General features: G+C 39.3%; 1 protein-coding gene across 1 annotated transcript in view; it reads right to left on the bottom strand.

Moving 5' to 3' along the window:
• The window catches only part of FBN2 (fibrillin 2), a 221,986-nt gene that overhangs the window by 46,727 nt on the left and 155,227 nt on the right, over positions 1-20,032 (bottom strand). The window contains exons 25-36 of the mRNA NM_001278588.1: positions 19,658-19,783; positions 16,092-16,220; positions 15,198-15,323; positions 12,988-13,113; positions 12,407-12,529; positions 12,117-12,242; positions 11,671-11,796; positions 10,448-10,570; positions 7,858-7,980; positions 6,061-6,186; positions 993-1,115; positions 312-434 (exon numbers count right to left, since the gene is read on the bottom strand). Coding sequence (NP_001265517.1) covers positions 312-434; positions 993-1,115; positions 6,061-6,186; positions 7,858-7,980; positions 10,448-10,570; positions 11,671-11,796; positions 12,117-12,242; positions 12,407-12,529; positions 12,988-13,113; positions 15,198-15,323; positions 16,092-16,220; positions 19,658-19,783 — 1,500 coding nt within the window. The remainder of the gene's footprint in view (positions 1-311; positions 435-992; positions 1,116-6,060; positions 6,187-7,857; positions 7,981-10,447; positions 10,571-11,670; positions 11,797-12,116; positions 12,243-12,406; positions 12,530-12,987; positions 13,114-15,197; positions 15,324-16,091; positions 16,221-19,657; positions 19,784-20,032) is intronic.

The raw sequence follows: 20,032 nt of genomic DNA, 5'->3' as shown, positions 1-20,032 counted from the left end.
GCTTCAGCTCTGCCATTTGCAAGCTCTGCGACCTTAAAACAAGTCACTGCACTTCTAGGGCCGTGGTTCTCAAGTCTGTGAGAGGAGGATGTGGGAGCAGATGTCTCAAAAATTCCTGTTTCAAAATATGACTTGGAAGATTAGCAGAATAAAACTGACCATGTATTTTGGCAGTCTAGTTTACTTCAGGTAAAAGAGTACTACTTTAAGTTAATTGTAGCGAATGCTCATATTACAGTTCATTATCAAGAGAGTCCTAGTATTTAACTCTATGTGCTTCTATCTGTTGGTTTCATAGTGCTTTTACTTACCGACACACCCCACACCGGTGGGGTTCAGCTGGAAATCGGGTGGACAGTTACACTCATAGCGACCAGGAGTGTTGACACACAGGCCGTTCACGCAGTTTATTGGGTCTGCACACTCATCAATATCTAGGAAGAACATTTAGAATGCCCACATCAACATCTTTACTTTCCTTGGGCATGCTGCTGTTCCAAAGGATTTGGTGGAAATTCTGAAAGTCAGTAGACTAAAAATCTTTAGGAGGGACTCAGCACAATGAAATCCTTGTACACACCTAAAGCAGTTTCCATATATCAGACAGTATTCATGATGGTATCATTTAATATCTTTAATAAATAAATAAGTAAATTATATCAAAATCTTGCAATTCTGAAGAAAATCATGCTATCATTTCTTGCTTGAATTAAACTTAAATATATGTATAACTGTACACATATGTGGACATCATAAATATATACAGATATTTTACTAATTTCATGTTGAATATTTAAAATTAAGCTGTTTACATTACAAAAAATCAATCTCACAGTTAGAAATAAATGTATCAGAATGTAATTTCCTTTCTCAAAAAAAATGCATAACCTGAGGCATAGCAGGCTAAGCAGAAATTTGGGGAACTTTTATGTCTAGCACAAAACGTTCTTTTCAATTAATAAGAATGCAATTAAGCCCTTAACTGGCCATACCTGTACAGTTCCCTCCTGTTCTGTCCAATTCATAACCATCATCACAGATACAATGAAACATTCCAGGCAAATTATTACATGTTCCAAAGACACAAATATTTTGGAAGGAGCATTCATCGATATCTGGAGATTAAAAAAAAATAGTAATCTCTTGATTATAAAGATTTCAATTTACTGGATGACATTAATAAATTATTCCATCTCCTCAGATGTTTTTATGGAGCAAAAAATTTTCTTTTACTTTGACCACAGATGTCACATAAACAGCAACCAACTAACATTCAGATGGAGCAGAGACATAAAAGGATATTATTTCATTTTATTGACAGTATTTTAACTGTCTTGGGTTGTAAAATACTTAAGAAAAAGTGGGCCTGGGGCTTAAACATTTTTTTTTTTTAATTAAGTACAAACATGCGAAGGGAATAAGATTATAAAAAAATAAAAAATAAAAACAAATTCAAAGATTCCAATAATGAAAACTTCAGATGTTTTAGAAATATCTACAACATGTAAAATATATAACATTTTAAATATTAAATGTATCTTTTAAATTATTTAACTTATTTAAACTTTTTTATTCTGTAATCTGACCTGTTTTAATAAGGTCAGTTATAAACAGGGAAAGAATTTTTTCCCTAGTAGTGTGTAATAAGATCATCATTGCCCCACATTCCTTCAATTTCATTAAAACATCTCTGTTGGCCTCAAGTCATAAATTCAGGTTATAAAAGTCTTCCATGAAGCTTTAACTCAAAATAAATGAGAAGTTATTACTCCTCATTCATATGAAAATGAAGGCATATGTATGCCTGTCCAGCTGTAGAAATAATCTGTATTTTTACTCACAGGAAGAAGATGGACATTTTTGTACACAAATAACCTCATATTCTGAGAATGCAGACCAGGCATGCCATTTTAGGCGAGACTAGACAAGTCATCCTAAAATGCTGTCTCAAGACAGTTATATCTTTAGTATAAAAGGGTCTTTCATGATAGATAAAATAAAGCATTTCAATTATCTTATATTTAAAGTATGGTTCAGACTGTGTTTAGAAGTTCAACTGATGTGCCAAGTTGTCTTTACTTGTGTTGGGGCAATAAAGTTATTCTTTTTATATAAATGGGTAAAGACTCATTAAGTTAGTTTATAACTGAGTTGCAGTAAGCTGTAAATGTAATTGTATTATCAGCCCTATGTATGCACTGTACTTTTAAATGAATTTTATTACAAATAACTTCCATTGGAATGATGAAAAAGTTGTGTGAAATAAGGTTTTTTAAAAGAATGTTGTCTTGTTTTTATAAACTTGATGCATATTCAGAAATTTGAACAATATAGAAAAGTATTGATAACAAATAGCAAAGATAGGAAACAACACAGAAAATAAGACAGCAAAAACAAAAATCACTCAAAAATGCTTCTATCTAGACTTATCATAATTGGATGAACAATATTCCAAATACTGGTATTTCTCAATGCACATTCAGAGAGACTGAACCATTTTCAAGCATCAAATCAATTTTTCATTATGTCAGTAGCTTCTGAAATTCTAACATAAAGAATTGATGAAAAATACTAAAGCCTTATCACCTTTTGGCTTTATGTTAAATTCAAATGATTTTAAGACAGTGCATTCTACACAATGATGATTAAAATTAGCATGAATATATATATGCTTCCAACTCATTTTTGTTATTCACATTATTTTCACTTTTTAAATGTTCATGCCATTTATCATAATCTCTAAAGAATTTAGTACTAATTCTTTAAAATCAATAATGTTTTTATTGTCACTTCTCCAATTACTGCTTTCCGCCTCCCCATTTATATTTCTTGATTGGTTGTTTCATTGCTGATAAGTTGTGTTGTTTTCTTCCCCCAAGACAAGAAAGGAGAACCCATAGATGCTTTCTTTCTGAATTATTTCACATGTCAGGATATGTCTATTGTTTATATAATTAACTAACTCTGAGGTATAATATTCTTGCCACATGTGTTCTTACAACTGGGAGGGCACCATTCTAATGTGTATTTGGTTGTCTTGTTCAAGGCTTGTCTTTTCTATCTGGAGTTTGAATAATCTAATAAAGCTTAAAATTTGTCTTATGATTTACCCCTTCCTGTATATTCAGTTCTTTCTTCTATTTTAGGAAAATGTTTAGTTGCTCAATGTTTTTCTATTCAACTTTTAGGAACCCTTCACGTCAGAAACACCCATTATACTTAAGCTTATGGCTTTTGTCTTTTCTTAATTTATTTCCCCTCTTTTTTCACTATGATTATCTCACTGGTAATTACATTTTCATCTCCGCTATTCTTTGCTGTGTCTATTTAATAGGTCTCTGATTTTTCCTCGATCGGCCCATGTTTTTTGTTTCCCGATTCTGCAATGTCTTTTCTGTTCTTATACTTACTTTGAACTTGTGCAATCATGTTTTTATGACGATTATCTATGGTACAACATACCTACATGGAATCTGCTCTTGTCCCTTGACTAATTTTCTCCTACTCTGAGCTGATTAATGTTTTTTGCATGTTCTTTTGTTGTTACTTATATAGAAATAACAGCACAGCAGCTGTTATTTCAGTTTACTCACACTTTACTTGGTCAGCTCTTTTGAGAGTTTTTATATACAGCTGGTGCTTGAACAACATAGGTTTGAACTGCATGTGTCTATTTAAACATGGCTTTTTTTTTCCCAGTAGTAAATACTGCAGTGTAGTAGTACAGCTACACTATCTGTGGTTGGTTAAATATGTGGATCCATGGAAACAGGAATGCAGAACACCGATGGCCGACTACAAGTTGTACACGGATTGCCCACTGAGCTGAGGGTAGGCATCACTAGCCCCCACATGATTCAAGTGTCAACTGTACTCCCATACAGTTTAGATGGAACTTCTTGACATCCTCCCTTCTTTTTTCATCTTCGGATTTCTTTGGAAGATAGCTTGGGGTATGGGTTTCACTAAAGCTTCTTCTGCTCTGTGGCCCAGAGTTTCATAAGGTGGGGGAAGATGAGAAACACAGATGGGAAGACCTCTGCTGGGCTCTGTGTGCTCTTTGTTGATGAACCTGACCCCTGATCTCTCTTCCGACATCATAAGAAATGTTCTGTCTCTGGGTTCACTCCATGTGATGGGAGTCCTAACCTGTCCCTGAGGAGGTTCCTGCAGGTTTTGTACGCTTCCATTTCGGTGAAGAATACTGAGAAATGGCCAACTCTAGCAAACATTTAAACTCTATAGAAATTAGAGGTAGATGCTGAGTGGACCAATGTTGATCAGAGGATTAATTCAGAGGGGCATACATTTATAGTAAGATGGAAAAATGTCAAGAAGCTAACGTAGTAACTCAGGATAAACTGTCTAGATGTGCCAGATATCATAGAAAAAGAAACAACAAAACAAAGGAGAAACAGGCAGAATCACAGAATCACATTTTGGGGATCTCAAAAGTTGACACCTATCTAAATGGAGCAGAGGGTAAGCTATGTGTGTGCCACTCTCAGATGCCCTGGCAATTGGGATTTCTCTACATGGAAATGACATATTTTGGGAAAGCCAACACAGGAAGGAAGTACAGTAAAGAGAAACTATTTAGTATCACCCTGGGGGAGGTTCTGGGAAAAGTTTTAGAAGGGCCTAGGCCCCAGATAATGGAATAGAACTATGAAGGGCAAATGTTGTCTTAAGTATAAAGGATTCATTTTGAAATTTTATGTTGGCAAAAGTGTCTGGATCCTGGTAACTTGTTCCTTTTCCCACCAATTCTTGTCTAGCTGACGTGCATAATAAATCATGTAATTTCATGACCATATTGACTCACAGTTTCTACTAACTGGCTTCAATGCTTAGAAAGAAGCAGGACTAAGAAAAAAATAAAGTTCATTCTACAGCTGCTCTGTATAAAATGCTTTAGATTCTGCTCAACATAGCAGGTCAAAGTAGAAGCACAAATGCTTTCAGTTTCTAGTATTTTCCTAGAGCCTACTACTCATTCTCTTGTTCTGATTCAATCCAAATTGGTAGATATTTATGGAAAATTTCATGATCTTTTACACACACTTTTTCTCTTCAGTGATATGCTGGTGGTGGGGCAGAGTCAGGGTCTAGTTCAAGCTGCCCCAGATTGAATAATTTTCGTTTAGTTGGTGAAGTGTATGCGTGTGTGTGTGTGTGTGTGTGTGTGTGTGTGTGTGTAAGCTGGCATTTACTATTTCTGTTCATTTGACTAGATACTCACGTAGGGAAAGCCTATAATCTGGTTTCATTTAAAAATCTTTGCCTAGCAGCCAGCCTGAGTTGTTTTTTTAAGGTTTTTTGTGAATCACTAATTTTGTTAAAAACCTTATGGCATATGAATCATTTTCAGTCCTTTCCTTTATTTACATTTTAATGTACTCTTAAGAACACAATGATGACCCAAACTCGATGCAATGTGAATTGAGTCTCTAATGTAAAAGAAAATTCAACTTCTTTTACTTGGAAAGATATCACACTAGTTGCAAAGTCCCATTTCCAGGAAAGGGGGTGATGTCATAACTTAAAGAGGAAGGAGACATGACTATTCAGCAAAAGGTGCAGTTCTTGAGGAGTCCCTGAAGAGGACCTCCAGTCCCAGACATGCAGATAGCCGACTCAGGGAAGAAGGTAACGCCAAAAATGAGCTACCTAGATTTTTACAAACACATTACATAGCAGTGATTGAGGTACATAACGTATCATATTTTAAAAGCTGAACAGTTTATCCACATGTCATTCATTTAGTGATTAAAAACAAAAGAAAAAGTTAAAAAAAAAAAAAGAGAAATAGTTAAAAAAAAATTGAATAAGCCAAAGTTCCAACTATTGGCTCTTGGCCAGGAAAACTTCATAAGAGATGAAAGCCGCCTTCATCATTATTCATTCGGCAAAATAATCCATGCTTAAACAAATGACTTTTATATGTGCAGCATGTGCTGTGTATTCTGCTTCCAGGTGGAGCCCGTTCCAGCCCTTTTTGTGGTTTCATTTGTTGCAGTTGATCCAACTTGGAAATGAGTTGGAATCCTGGTGACCCACCTTGGCAGGACCTGCTGTCTGAGGCTGGCGTAAAGCCCATCTCACACTCGCAGCGATACGCGCCTGGGACGTTGAGGCACTGTCCGTTCTCACAGAGATTTATGTTTTCTGCACACTCATCAACATCTGTTGAAGGAGCAAATTACATCTCTATTAAGTTCCAAATCTCCTGACACATTTTTTTCTTCTCTGTTCCATAACTAAACCAATCTCACTGGCCTGAGTTAGTGTTCATTAATATCAAACAATTATCCATACACACCTAAATAAAGGTATACCACTTGACAATAAAGCTGTTTAATCTATAACATGCAATTCCATCACGATAAACAGGAGGAATGAGGTATAAGATCTCTCTCCCATCTGTCTCAGTTCTCTTTAAGGCTAATTTGATGCATCAGTGCTATAGCAACATCATTTAGAGATAGCCAAGAATGGTGGAATTAACCTTAAAATGGCATTAATTCATTTGAAAACATTAGAGTTAAAATGAACAACTCTTTCTTTCATTAATTCAAGCATTTTTAAGTAAAGCAGGGACACTCTATGGAAATGAGGGAAGTTTCTTGCATGCCATTACAATCTCATTAAATTTTAATTACACAAAGAAGAATCTCATTCTTATTTTAATTACACAAATGAGCATTATTTATAGATCTTAAAGACAAAGGGGTTAAGGGCAGAAACCAATGTTTATTGAGGGCCTAACACTTGCCACGGAGTGTGCTAGTTACCTGACATGCATGTTTTCATTTAGTTCACCAACCCTGTGAGGTTTAGAAGAGGAAGGGCCCGAGGCTAAGAGTAGCCGACTGAGCCGTGGGAGGCACAGTGAGCTAACGTGCAGTTGAGCCAGGGTCTGAGTCCAGCCGTGTCTGACTCCAAGGCCAGGCCCTTGTCTTCACAGCACAGAGCACAGACATGCTGAGAAAGACGCAGCACCCGAGGTTTAAAAGTAAGAAAGCTTTACAACTGAATATACATATTTTCTTAAAGAGGCATTAGAGAATTTTAAGTCTGAGTTCTTGACGTCAATAATCATAACAAAAAATTATCTTTTAATTTGGGGTTAAATGTATGTACATTAAACTGAGACACACCTATCTTTCAAGCTGAAAAGTATTGTTCTTTATGTCCAGCAAGATGATTCTAGCCTTTTACATGAGTATAATGAACGGATGTTTTATCCTCCAAGAATGTAGTATGAATTTAGTCACATTTATTGAGCTCTTATGATGCATGTTTCTAAGCTCTTTACTTATATCATTCCATGTAATCCTTTCAAAACCATATGATAAACTGAGATTTTTATAAACACAATAAATAACCGTGATTGGGTAGGTCACAGATTTTAAGAAGCTGAATAGTTTTCCCATAGGTTGTCCATTCGGTGATATAAAAAAAAGGGGGGAAACAGTATTATTATCATTACTGTCACCATGTCCATTCCAAAATGGACAAATTAAGGACACACAGGCTAAGTAACTTGCTTAAGGCTCCACAGCCAGTAAGCAGCATCGGCAAGGTCTGAATCCAGGTGGTCGGAATCAGAACCTGTTTTTGGCCATCGTGTTAATTAATGAATAAAATGAAATGACAGTCATTAAGACCACATAATAGTAATAAATGCCATTATTTTTAAAAATTTCCCAGTTTTTGTGTTTAATGTAAGCAAAAATACACATTCACTTCAAGTCAAATGTAAAAACAGAGGTAATTTCAACCTCCTTTAACTACAGTTTTCTTCCAATGACAAAAACATACGCAGTGCGCTGTGAAAATCAGGACCTCACCCACCTGAGCAGGTAAATCCATCTCCAGTGAACCCTTCAGAGCAGGCACATCGGTAGGAGCCTGGGGTATTAACACACTGAGCATTTATGCTGCACTGGTGGGTTCCATTAGAACACTCGTCCAGATCTGCATGTCAAGAGAACATAGCAGCAAAGTTCAGAAATGAAGATGGAATATCTCAACACCCAGAAAGATTTTCATTTATCTTAATTTAAATGTAAAGTGGCCAAATGGAATATGTTTTATTTGATTGGTAAAGTCAAAAGTTCTAATCTTCTAAGACCTCCGATCTATGATCCAAAATGTTCACGCTACAAATATGGGCCAAAATAATTAGTTCAAGTGTTTTTTGAGCTATCTAATCAACTAGAATTATAATGTTTAAAAGAAAACCAGGGCTAGATTTCCTTCTGATTTCTACTTAGGGTGAATTTTATCATTGGATACTTTATCGCTAAAAATGTGGGTAATTTTCAAGATAATATTGAACTTCAGAGCAGGACAATTACCATTAAAATTTTCAAGTTCATTTTATAGATGCGGAAACCAAGATATGATTCTTGACCTCACAGAGCCCCTGGTTTAGTCACTAAGTTGTGTCCGACTTCTTTGTGACCCCATGGACTGTAGCCTGCCAGGCTCCTCTCTCCATGGAATTTTCCTGGCAAGGATACTGGAGTGGGTTGCCATTTCCTCCTCCAGGGGATCTTCCTGACCCAGGGATGGAATCCACATCTCTTGGGTCTGTTGAATTGGTGGGCAGATTCTTTACAGACTGAGCTGCCAGGGAAGCTCATGGAGCCCCTAGTCTAATGGAAAAGACACATGCTAAACACAGAAAATTAAATTAAACACTGTTATACACGTACCATGAAGAAATACGAGGAAATAAGAAAAGGAGTCTAATTTGGAATGCAGGAATTAGGAAGGTCCCACTGACAAACTATTTTTAGTTAACTTTGAACCTGAAGGACGAGCAAGAGTTGACCTGCTAAAGAGAGGTAGGGATGGGTCTTCCCTGCAGAGGGAACAGCATATATAAAGAACACTGAGAAGGAAAAGCGCTTGGTGTGACAATAATTAAAGGAGGTCAGAGTGATAAGGCACAATGTAGGAGACTCAGGATAATGGAAGGTGAAGCAGGAGAGACACAAGGTCTTCTAAACCATGTGAAGGAAGCTGTATTTTATCCTGAATTCAATGGGCTAAAATGACAATTTTGAAGAAATCAGACCCATGGTTTAAAAAATTGGCCTGGCTGCTATGTGGAGAATGGATTGCAGGAGGACCAGAGAGGGAGGGAGCAAACACCTGAGGAGGTCTTTTAGCAACTAACAGAGAGGAGGCGGCTGGGGAGACTGAGACGGAGAACAGCTGCAAGAGCAGGGGGATGGAGCTGGAAAGAAGCAGACAGATCTGCTGCCTGGACGTGGTTAAACCTCTTGTATTGAAGGCAGCCTATTTTCCAATAGTTGGCCAAAGTGACAGATGGACAAGAAGCACAAAAAAATGAGGCTAAAGGAGAAAAACAGTAAACAAATAGTACTAGAATAATGGGAATGGGGATATGGCTGAAAAGTCATTGGATTAATGATAAAAAGATGTCCAGGCTAGGGTAGGGAGCTAGTGGACTTACTGATGCCATGATTGAATGTTCCTTAGCAAAGTTATTTAGAAACTATGATAATTCAAATTCTAGTCAGCTACAAACGTTTGACAAGTATAAAACAACTGAGTGGGTAAGAAAGTACATTCAAATAAACTAATTTGTTTTTAATAAGAGATCTTAAAACTATCACCTAATCCTATCCGCAGGCTTATAGAGTTTTAATGAGGAATTGTGGGGAGGCCAGTTTCACCTGCTTTAATTGGTATGTTGAATTGAGCTGGATAATTTTTATATGTTGGAACACACTTTATTGTTAAGGCATGTAAAACACGGAGCATACCAAGCAGCACTATGAATGATACAAGAGTAAAATCCAGGTCCCTGCCTCACGGCTATAAAGGACTTCCTAGCCTCTGGTCAAGAACCATAAAACTTGGAGGATGGCAACTGTCTTCCCATTCTCCTTCTAATCTGGCCTCTTGGAATCCAAAACATTTAGGTTTCCCTGGAAGAAAATTCTATTTTCTATTAAGAAGCTTGCTATCAATCAGTTATTACAGACTTAGGTTATCTGAAAATAAAAAAACCAAAAAAACAAAAAAACCTTTACATTCCCTTCATTTATTTCACTGGGTTTTATATCTTATGATTACCCTAGGAAAAGACTGAAAAAACATGAGTCATTTTTCATCCTACAGCTGTTTAGATTTCTGGCAGCACATCAAATAACTTACTGAACAACAACACATTAAAATGCAGATGCCAAGGCATATTGTTATAATTTGATCACTTATACCAAGGTTAAAGGAAACTTCTTGGACAGGAATTATCTTGCAATGAAATACAGCCTTTGATTTTCCAAGAGAATAAATGAAAATAAGAGGCATGTTCCTATTCAAGTATGTGGGTTAACAACTGTGCAAAGAACAGCCTCTAGGAATTTTGTGTCTTAGCAAAGCTTATTTACATTTGCAAACTACTCACCAATACATTTGATGCCATTTCCAACCCAGCCTTCTCTGCAGCTACATTTGAAGCTTCCTGGGACATTTAGACATGAGGCATGCATGTCACAGTTGTGGGCACCAATTTCACACTCATCCACATCTGAGAAACCATAGTGAATATGGAGGAGATAAGAGACAACCTAATTAATTCTACTTTCAAGATATATCTGTACAGGCAAAATTTTAAAGCAAACACAGAGAAAATGTTAACCTCATTAATTTTTAATATGTTTATAGACTCCAACAGAATCTGGAAGTGCATGATCCAAGTCAAACAATTCCCTGAAAGAAATTGCCAGCCACAATATACAAAAATATTCCCTGGAAATGTTACCTGGAAAACGACCAGATGCTTATCAGTATATGTACCTTGCATATGTTGTGTGTGTACACATATACATATATGAACACGCACAGCTCTTTCCTTACTTGCTGTTTCTTGGAGGTGCAGGCTTAAGGAAGGTCTGGGCTACAGTCTAAGTCACTTACCACTTGGCTTGAGCAAAATACCCCTACAAGAACCTTAAGCAGCGATGGACATCTGGTCCAAAGAACTGACCTTGGGACTTCAACCCCCATCCCCTCTTTTAAAAGGCTGAAATTATTTAGTAGAGAGACAGAATAAGAGATAAAGTGGGTGGGATTAACCAGGAACAAAGGCAAAAAGAGTAAATTTGGGTAGGGAGAAAAGAAGGTAAAAGCAAATGGAAAGAGGGGAGAAAAGAAGAAAAGAAAAAGATGAGGGAAAGAAAGGAAGAAAAAGAGTCTAAATATAAAGTTTAGATTAATTTCTGTTGGTTTAAAAGCACTTCGAAACCTAGCAACAACTGAGATTCCCCCAGGTCTTTTGGTGCTCCTTCTTTACGTATATCTCCTGATGGGGCAGCAGGTTTATTAAGCAAGTGAATGCTGCCCCAAGAGCACATGAGAACCACGGGGGCCACATTCTACGCCCATCCTCCCGCTCTGGGTCCAAGCCTGTTCACAGCGAGGTCTGTGGCTCGGTGGCTCAGATCATGCTTATCTACCACAGAGAAGAACTAAACACATCACACGTGCTCTGGGCCAGTTTCTCATCACATTACTGCTACAGCCTGGTGTGGGTGAAAGTACAAGACATTGCAGGGAACAAACGATTTTGCAGGTTAACCTCTGAAAGGCAAGAAGCTGAAACACAGGGCATACAAGCTTGACACCTACCTGTGCATCCTGTGGTCCCTTTCTTCACTGAATACCCCAGCTGACAGTGGCAAATGAAGGATCCCTTGGTGTTCTCACATTCCCCGAACATGCAGATGTTGGAATTTAAGTCACACTCATTCACGTCTAGAGAATTTTCAATACCGTGGTTAATATTTATTCATTCTATAGATTAAAAAGCTATTTAAAAAAATGAATAGAATAATACTGAGATATACAAACAAAATTTCAAATATAGTGTCTAATTTCTGCAGGACCCAGTACTGCAGATAAATATTCTGTCTTTAAGGCTTTTCTTTCAAACAATTCTTCCTTTTCCACTTTTACACCTTCTAATCCAATGGTTTGAATTTTAAAAATAACCAAAAAAGCCTCTTCTTCTTATATGTATATATGTGTGTGCGCATACTGTACATAAATATTTATCCTGCTCGCATGATACCCACCAATGCACGTTTTCATGTCCATGGAAGCCATGAAGCCATCATAACACAGACAACGGTACTCTCCAGGAATGTTGGTACACTGCCCACCATCACAGATATCAGGATTATTTTCACATTCATCAATATCTGATGGCACAAAATCAACATCAAATGAAAACAAGAACGGCTTTTATTAAGCTCACGTATCTTTTCCATCCAGTTCCGCTCAAAATATCTGGAGCCAGATTCGAAAGATAAAATTAACCAGACACACACATGCACACACAGTCCGTGGATTTTCCTTCCCGTACCTGCACATGACCTCCCATCGGGCATCAGGGCATACCCTTCACTGCAGCTACATTCATAGCTTCCTTCTGCATTAGTGCACTGCGTGTCACAGCCTCCATTCATTATCATGCACTCATCAATATCTGTGAAAACATTACCACCACGTTACTTGTCAGAGCTACTCTCCGCCCCCTTTTTTTTAAAGAGAGTTTTTCTTTTTAAACAGATAAAGCTTAGTTTTGGATTTTTCTCCCCACCATTCATGCTGATTTATCACTGCACCATGAGTCTTTCTTAGTTCATTTCCTTTAGACAGTGTTTCATTTGACATGTATTTAGCTCTAGTAACCTACGACTAAAGAACTCAGAAACACAATATAAGATGAAATATAGAGAGACAGAGATACAGGACGTTTTCTAGGCTAAAAGCAGAGGTTCCTCTGCAAAACCACCAAACCATGGCATCTTAGAGATCTGCCCCCATACTTAGATACACTTTTAGGACAAAGGACTCCCATTGACGTCATTATATATTCAGTACCAGAAGCACTCCTAGGCTGACTTGAGAAATACAAGTTCCAGACCTGCTTGGCCTCCTTACCTGTACAGCCCTGCCGATCTGGCGTGGCCTGGTACCCAGGATTGCAGGAGCACTGATAAGTTCCAATCATGTTTACGCATTTCCCATTTCTACATAAATTGTCACTCAGAGAGCATTCATTAATATCTGTAAAAAGATACACAGAATTAACATTTGTGAAATCACAACGTCATTTTAAACTATCAAGATTATGCTGCATTGGAGCAGTGGGCTTTATCATTATCCAAAGGGTTTTATTTATCAATACTTCAGGGGGAAGAGAGGTGATCTCCTGGGGGAATTCAAAGAAGATGCTGCAATCTCTATTTTTCTTAGTTCTATCTGTAACAGCGCTGTCCGGTGGAAGTTTCTATGTTAATGAAACTGTTTCACATCCATGCTGCGCCATGTGCAGCTGTTACTGAGTGCTTGAAACGTGGAGAGTATGACTAAGGAACTGAATTTTTAATGTTATTTACTTTCAGTCAAATTTAAATAGCCACATGTGGCTAGTGAGTACCACATTAGACCCCATCCACTTAGCACATGCCAGAAATAAAGCTGGGTGATACTTAATATATGAATTTGCATGCTCAGCTGGTCCTAACAGGATGGTCACTTGTCTAAATAACATGAGGGTTCCGGAAGGAAGATGGCTGGTTCCACAAAACAGAGGGGCTGGAAACAGGGCCCTCATTGTTCAAGTTTTCGTGGCACTGTGTTTAATGAGCCTGGACAGGTGGATTATAGATTATGTTGACTGCTTTTAAATAAGCTATTATAAGATGGGCAGATATCTTAAAAAAAAAAAAACTCTTGAAAAGATCTGTGGAAGAAACTAGTACTAATAATGCAAAAATAGAAGAGCAAGAAAATGGTAGAGAGACATTCCTTACACAAGTTACTTGTCAAACATGATCTAGGAAAAAAATCAGATATAACAAGAAATTCACTTTCAATTCTCAAGATCACGAGGATGATGTGATTTATGTTCATAGTCATGAAATATTTTATTGAACATGCAAAAATACACATCTTATAATGTGCATTATAACATTGAGGGAAACTTTTTCAGCTATAAAATCCAGTCATAAAAAATTCATAAAAATATGAAAATTAATTAGCAAAATAAACTTCTAAACTAAGAAACAGATCTGAGTCACTAGTATCACAAATATGAATAAATATTCTGTAATTATCTGTGTGAAATACCTTTTTGTACTATTATTAATGTGGAATTTAAAATATTTAAAACCTTTAAATTCACCTTTTTATAATAACTTTGAAAAATGAAGCAGACTCATAGATACAGAGAACACGCTAGTAGTTAGCAGTAGGGAGAAAAAAGAGGGGAGGGACAAAATAGGGGTGCGGTTAAAAAAAGAGTTATGGGATTATATGAAAGCGCATATGCAAAACTTTTAAAAATTATAAAGCTCTATAAAATTTAAAGACTCCTTCAGTAAAAACATTAAAAGTTTAAAAGTAAATAAAATGCCTGGTCTATGATTTAAGATTCACCTAATCATTAGCCCAGTGATATAAATATGGGTTATAAATAGACACGTGTAGCCCGGGATGTGTTCAAATGCTTTTATTTGGGAGTGCGGGATCTGTTTTATTTTAAACTGTTTTATTTGCCTACACCTTTGAGAAAGATTTCCTGTGAAGAAAACGTTTCCTGGCTCAAGTAAAGTTTTAAAGCCTGTGGAATGCTTCAGGACTTAGTGGTGGTCTTCTCTTATCGCACCTGCTGAGCCCAGGGCCAGGAAAGCCTCAGGGCTTCTGTGAGGAGCGGCCGGAGGGAGCGCATGTGCTCACACCCAGGTGAGCAGACCCTGTGATGGCAGACACAGGGCATAAGGTGGATTCTGTGCACAGAATTCTGTGCACAGATGAACTGTCAGGGAGCAGCCCCTCCAACAGAAGCTGCCGTCCCACCCCTGCCGACCCAGAGGAGGGAACTCCAAGGCCTGACACAGGGCAGGGTCCCTTCCAGAATGCTTGTAACAAAAAAGAGGGGAACAGGGGTAATGCCACTCATTTGAGAGCGTCACCAAAGCATTCTCTAAAGACACACAGCCTGTCTCCAGATGTGTGGACTCTGAACTCCCAAATTTTAATCAGCTAGATTTCACATGCCCCAAACAAGTTCACTAGAAAAGCCTCTGATACTTATGCTCTTTACAGGTTGAACTGGGAGGGTCTATGTGCTGAGGAGACAGACTTACCCACACAGTCCTCACGTGATGGTGACAGCTCGTGTCCCAGTGGGCAGTCACACTGAAAGCTGCCCTCAGTGTTCACACAGGTGCCACCCCTACAAAGGAGAGGGTTACGTTCACATTCGTCAATGTCTGAAAGGTAAAAACGTGAGAGCCATTAAAGAACTCTGCGGAAAAACTGTTCACGGACACAGACTGGGAGAAAGATTCATTATCTGAGTCATGGTGATTCAAACGTAGGAGCTGGGTTAATACAAGATGGGATCAGGTTCTCCTACCTTTCTCTATGATTAGTAGATTTAAGTATCACATTCTCTTTTGAAAGACAGTGAGCTCTCAAGGCATTTACTTGTATGAAATGACCAGCCTCACAAGAGGTAAAAATAAACAGTGCTTGCTTTCCATCAGTCTAAACTCCAGACATCATATGTCTCTATCTCCAATCAAGGTGATAGAAAAATTTTAGACTGATCACTTTGTAAATCCCATGAGGTGAGACCTAAAAGTTGCTAAAAATGAAACAGTGGGCTAAAAGGTGGGCGATGCCAAGAGCTTGTGTAATGTCAGGAAAAGAACATGGGATTCTCATAACAATAAATAAATTTGGGGGTCAACATTCAACGCCATACATTTTAAGTGAATCCCTGCTCAGTAGTTAGTCTGTGGTGATTTCAGATTCTATAAATAAACAGAACTCAGTCTCAATATCTCACTGCCATTAAGGCGCAAAGAGGCTGGGGCTCCCTAAGAGTTAGAGACGAGCAGATTTCCTGTCTGACATTTAGATCTGTGCTCTCTCGCCACAGCTCCTTGCCAAGCACACTGTTAACAGCTCTGAGACAAGCCAAGGTCATGCTAACGAGTCTGTGCTGGACCTGTTTCCAAACCTGAGCGGCTTACCCATGCAGTTCTTCATCATCATGAACCCGCTCTCGTAGCCTTCGAAGCACTCGCACTCAAAGCTGCCCGGCGTGTTGACACAGATGCCGCTCCCACAGAGGTCAGGAGAAATCCTGCACTCGTCAATGTCTAATCCACAGGGTTTAAAAGAAATTCAAAAAAACCAGAGTGAGAGGAGACGGTGTTAAGGAACAGAGAGATGTGGCCTTCTAAGTGAAGGTGCTGGAGCAATCGGGTGAGCAGGAGGAGGAGGATGTGTTTTCAGGAGATCCCCTAGATGGGGACAGGGCTGCAGGCACATTCCTTTCCCCAACTGCCAAAACTGTCACAGCCAACGGGCAGGGGCTTTTGGCCTTTAAGAACTCTGAAATTGTGGATTTCTCTTTATGGTTTCGAAATGGTAACAGAAGGATGAAACAGGCAGCTGTGCTATGAGAGGAACAAGGCGGGTGGCAAACGAGGAAGCAGTGGCCACACAGACGGAGTCTCATGCACAACCCAAGGGCCATGCTAGTTCCGAGGCACTAGCCGTGTCCACCCCTGCGGGGGCCTGTGGGGGCTTCTGCCTCTGAGCAGGGGTGCGGGGCTGGCCCAGGGACAGCTCAGAGGTGGATGCAACTACTGAGCCCTGAGCCAGAGAACACACATTCATGGCGGGGTCACGGAACATGCTCCAACTGTGCTTTTGTGTCATATTCAGATGGAAGAGCCTACTGATCTGATTTTTAACATCGAAAACAAAGGACAACGATGGGCTTTTGGGTTTGTCATTTTTTATACAGTATGGTGAATAAGAAATCTTTAATAGTAGCACGTGTTCTCAAAAAGAGGATTCTGTGAGAAATCTCCCATTCCTAAAATCAAGATTTTCAACAGAGTAGTCATATCTATAAAATGTGATTAAGAAAATATGACTTGTTTAACCATTTTTGTCACAGTGGGGGGAAAATGTTATTGCCAGCATATGTTTATTTTGGTGAATTTTAATTTTTAAGTTTTTCTCTCACAGGATTTATAAATAGCTAATTTGCACATGTTTCCTTGGGCAGAGGGTGGTCTCAGTCCCAGCTTTCCCCTGGCTTTTGGTTTTTCTCTATTGATTTTCCCAATTTCAGGACATATATATCGAAAATCCAGACACCTGCTTTTGAACGAAAGTCTTAACAAAATCAATTGATTCAATTAAGCAGGTAAATAATGTGTATGCTAATTACCTTATTTTTTATCTATCAGTATCTAGGAACTGGTAATGAGAACCATATGAAAACACAGAACAAGTTCAATGGCAGAAGAGGGACAAATTCTGGCTGCTGTGATGTGGTGGGAGCTGCACAGTGCAGATTTTGAACTCTGGAACCAGAGAGCTGGACACAAATCCCACTATTGTCATTTTCTGAGTGTAGGGTCTTGGGAAAATCATTTAATTTCTTTGTGCCTTAGTTTGTTATCTGTAAAATGGGGTGTGTATTAGACCCTGTCTCATAGGAGTAAGTGAATCGACATTTCTTTATCTTATAGAAAGAGTGCTGTATATATAATAAGCTATTCTCTGTTAATAATTAGTATTCTGAAGGAGGTGATTTTTTAATTGATCCTGGAAGGTTTGCACAGAAATTCTAACTTTAAAGGTGTAGAACAAATAGAAAGTCAAGAGATAAAATGCCTAGGTAAAGAAAATTAATGCACTTCAGAGAACAGTGAGTTACAGAGAGGCTGATGATGAATGCAAGTATAGGCAAGACAGGTATGGTGACTATGGCGACAACGTGGGGAGCAGTAGATGGGCCTTCTGCGCTATGAAGAAGGGCAGCCACCCATGTCCTGCTGGCCTTTCACACTACAGCTCACAGCACCAGTGCTGTTAATAAACCTCTCTTGAACAACTTAAACAAGGCAAGTTTCAGAGTCATTAAATGATGTGGCTAATTTCACGCCAAAAACAGAGCAGTCAGAACTGGAGAAGCTTCCTTATCCAGGTCTAGGGTGGTCTGAGTCAATGGAAGTTGCTCTGTGGAAAGTTACACAAATTAAGCCCTGCTTTTTAGCATGAAAAACCTGGTGGGTGTGAAACTGAAGGATCTGACTGGGGGAAGTTACGGGGTGGGGGGTGAAAGATGCTGGAGGAATCTGCAATGTAGGAGAGACTGTGACGTGCTGCCCAGATCCTGCTTCAGGAAGGAAGCATTCACATGTCCTTGCCCTCCGCTTGTGGGACTGTGGAGGCCAGAAAGTCCCGAGGTGGGGGCTACTTTCAGGAGAAACCTCAACTCCCCTCAATCACAGCCTTCTCTGGGTGGATGTACCCAAATATTCATCATGCAGCTACGTCAACACCAAGCCCCTGTGCCCTAATTCAAGACAATTCTGATGTGCCTTCCAGAAAGATGCAGAGCTTCGCCACTGGGGGTGCTGAGGACCACACTGGGACTGCATCACAGCCTAACTTTTCCTTCAGGCCCCTTCGGATTCCTTTCCCTTCCTCCCCAAGTCGTTGACCCCAAAGTCAATTCCTAATAAGATTCCAGCATGCTCATCTCTGCTCAGAGTCTGTGTCCTGAAGAGCTGGACCTGCATCAGGAAGAGTGTAGAAGAAATACCTGAAACGAAACAGTCATTTTGATGGAAGAATATACAAAACCTTGTCACTTGTCTGTTGGGAGAAGGAGGGGTCAAAATTACATCTTAGCTTTCAAGCCCGAGTGAAATGATAATATTAGTACATGTAAAGAAGACCCTAGCCAGAGGAAGTGGGGTGGGACACAGGGAGATGAAAAAATAAACTGTCTAGATGAAAGTCAGAAATTTGAGAGTGGAACTCAGGAGAAACAGAGGGCTAGAGACAGCACCTCCGAGTCAGCTCGACAGAGGCCATCCAAAAAAGCCATGGTGGCAGACGCAACTCTGCGAGGCTACCAGAGGACTCTGGAAAATGCCAAAGGCAAGAAGAGTCTGTGAAGATTAGAAAAGGAACATCACAGGCATGACAGGACAATTGAAAGAGAGAAACTGCGTGAAAAGAAAGAGAGACGAAAATCACGGACAAGGTTTGACCAGAGATCAAGGAGAATAGGCACCAAGAGAAATAAGTTTTGAACTTAGCAAAGGTGTTTTGCAAGAGTTTATACACACACACACACACACACTCAAGAAATTCTGATGTGCCTTCCAGTTGCAGAGTGGTGAGGGGTACTGAGGACCACACTGGGACTGTGTGGTGTGTGTGTGTGTGTGTGTGTGTGTGTGTGTATACGGCAGAAGAAGGGAGAACAGCCTTCAAAAGTACACAAGGCTACAAAGCACAAGGGAAAGGAGAGGGTGGGACGAATTGAGAGAGTAGCATTGACACATATACACTGTCATGTGTAGAAAAAAGCTAGTGGGAAGTTGCTGTATGGCACAGGGAGCTCAGCTTGGTGCTCTGTGATGAACTAGAGAGGTGGGATGGGGCGGTGGGTGGGAGGGAGGCTTCAGACGGAGGGGATGTATGTATACATGGAGCAGTACTTTCAGAACAGCAGAAGAAAGAGAGCCAGGGTTTACGTAATACACCAGAAGAACAGTCTTACCTGTGCAGTTCCTTTCCTCCATGTCCAGGGCAAAGCCACTATTGCAACGGCACTTGAAACTCCCAATCGTATTCCTGCACTTTCCATAGGTGCACATCCCGGGAAACGCTTTGCACTCATTGATATCTACAAGCAGAACAGAGTCGGAATGTAGAGCTGGTCGAAACAAAAGAGGAGGTCCATCGTTTTAAGTGAAGAACCTACCTTGATGGAAATTCATGTACTCAAGTGAGAATGGGGGGGGGGGTGGTGTTAAGTTTTAAGTGATTACACTGATGCCACACAGAAAGTTTCAGTTGCGAACAAGAGTTTGTATTTGTAATGAAGTGTTCTGATTCCTTTACTTCTGACCATTTGTTTTGTAAAGTTTAGTGG

This window comes from Bos taurus, chromosome 7 (assembly GCF_002263795.3).
Source record: "Bos taurus isolate L1 Dominette 01449 registration number 42190680 breed Hereford chromosome 7, ARS-UCD2.0, whole genome shotgun sequence".
Classification (NCBI taxonomy): Eukaryota; Metazoa; Chordata; class Mammalia; order Artiodactyla; family Bovidae; genus Bos; species Bos taurus.
Note: the sequence above shows the minus strand (reverse complement) of the source record. Positions and strands in the feature narration are given on the sequence as shown.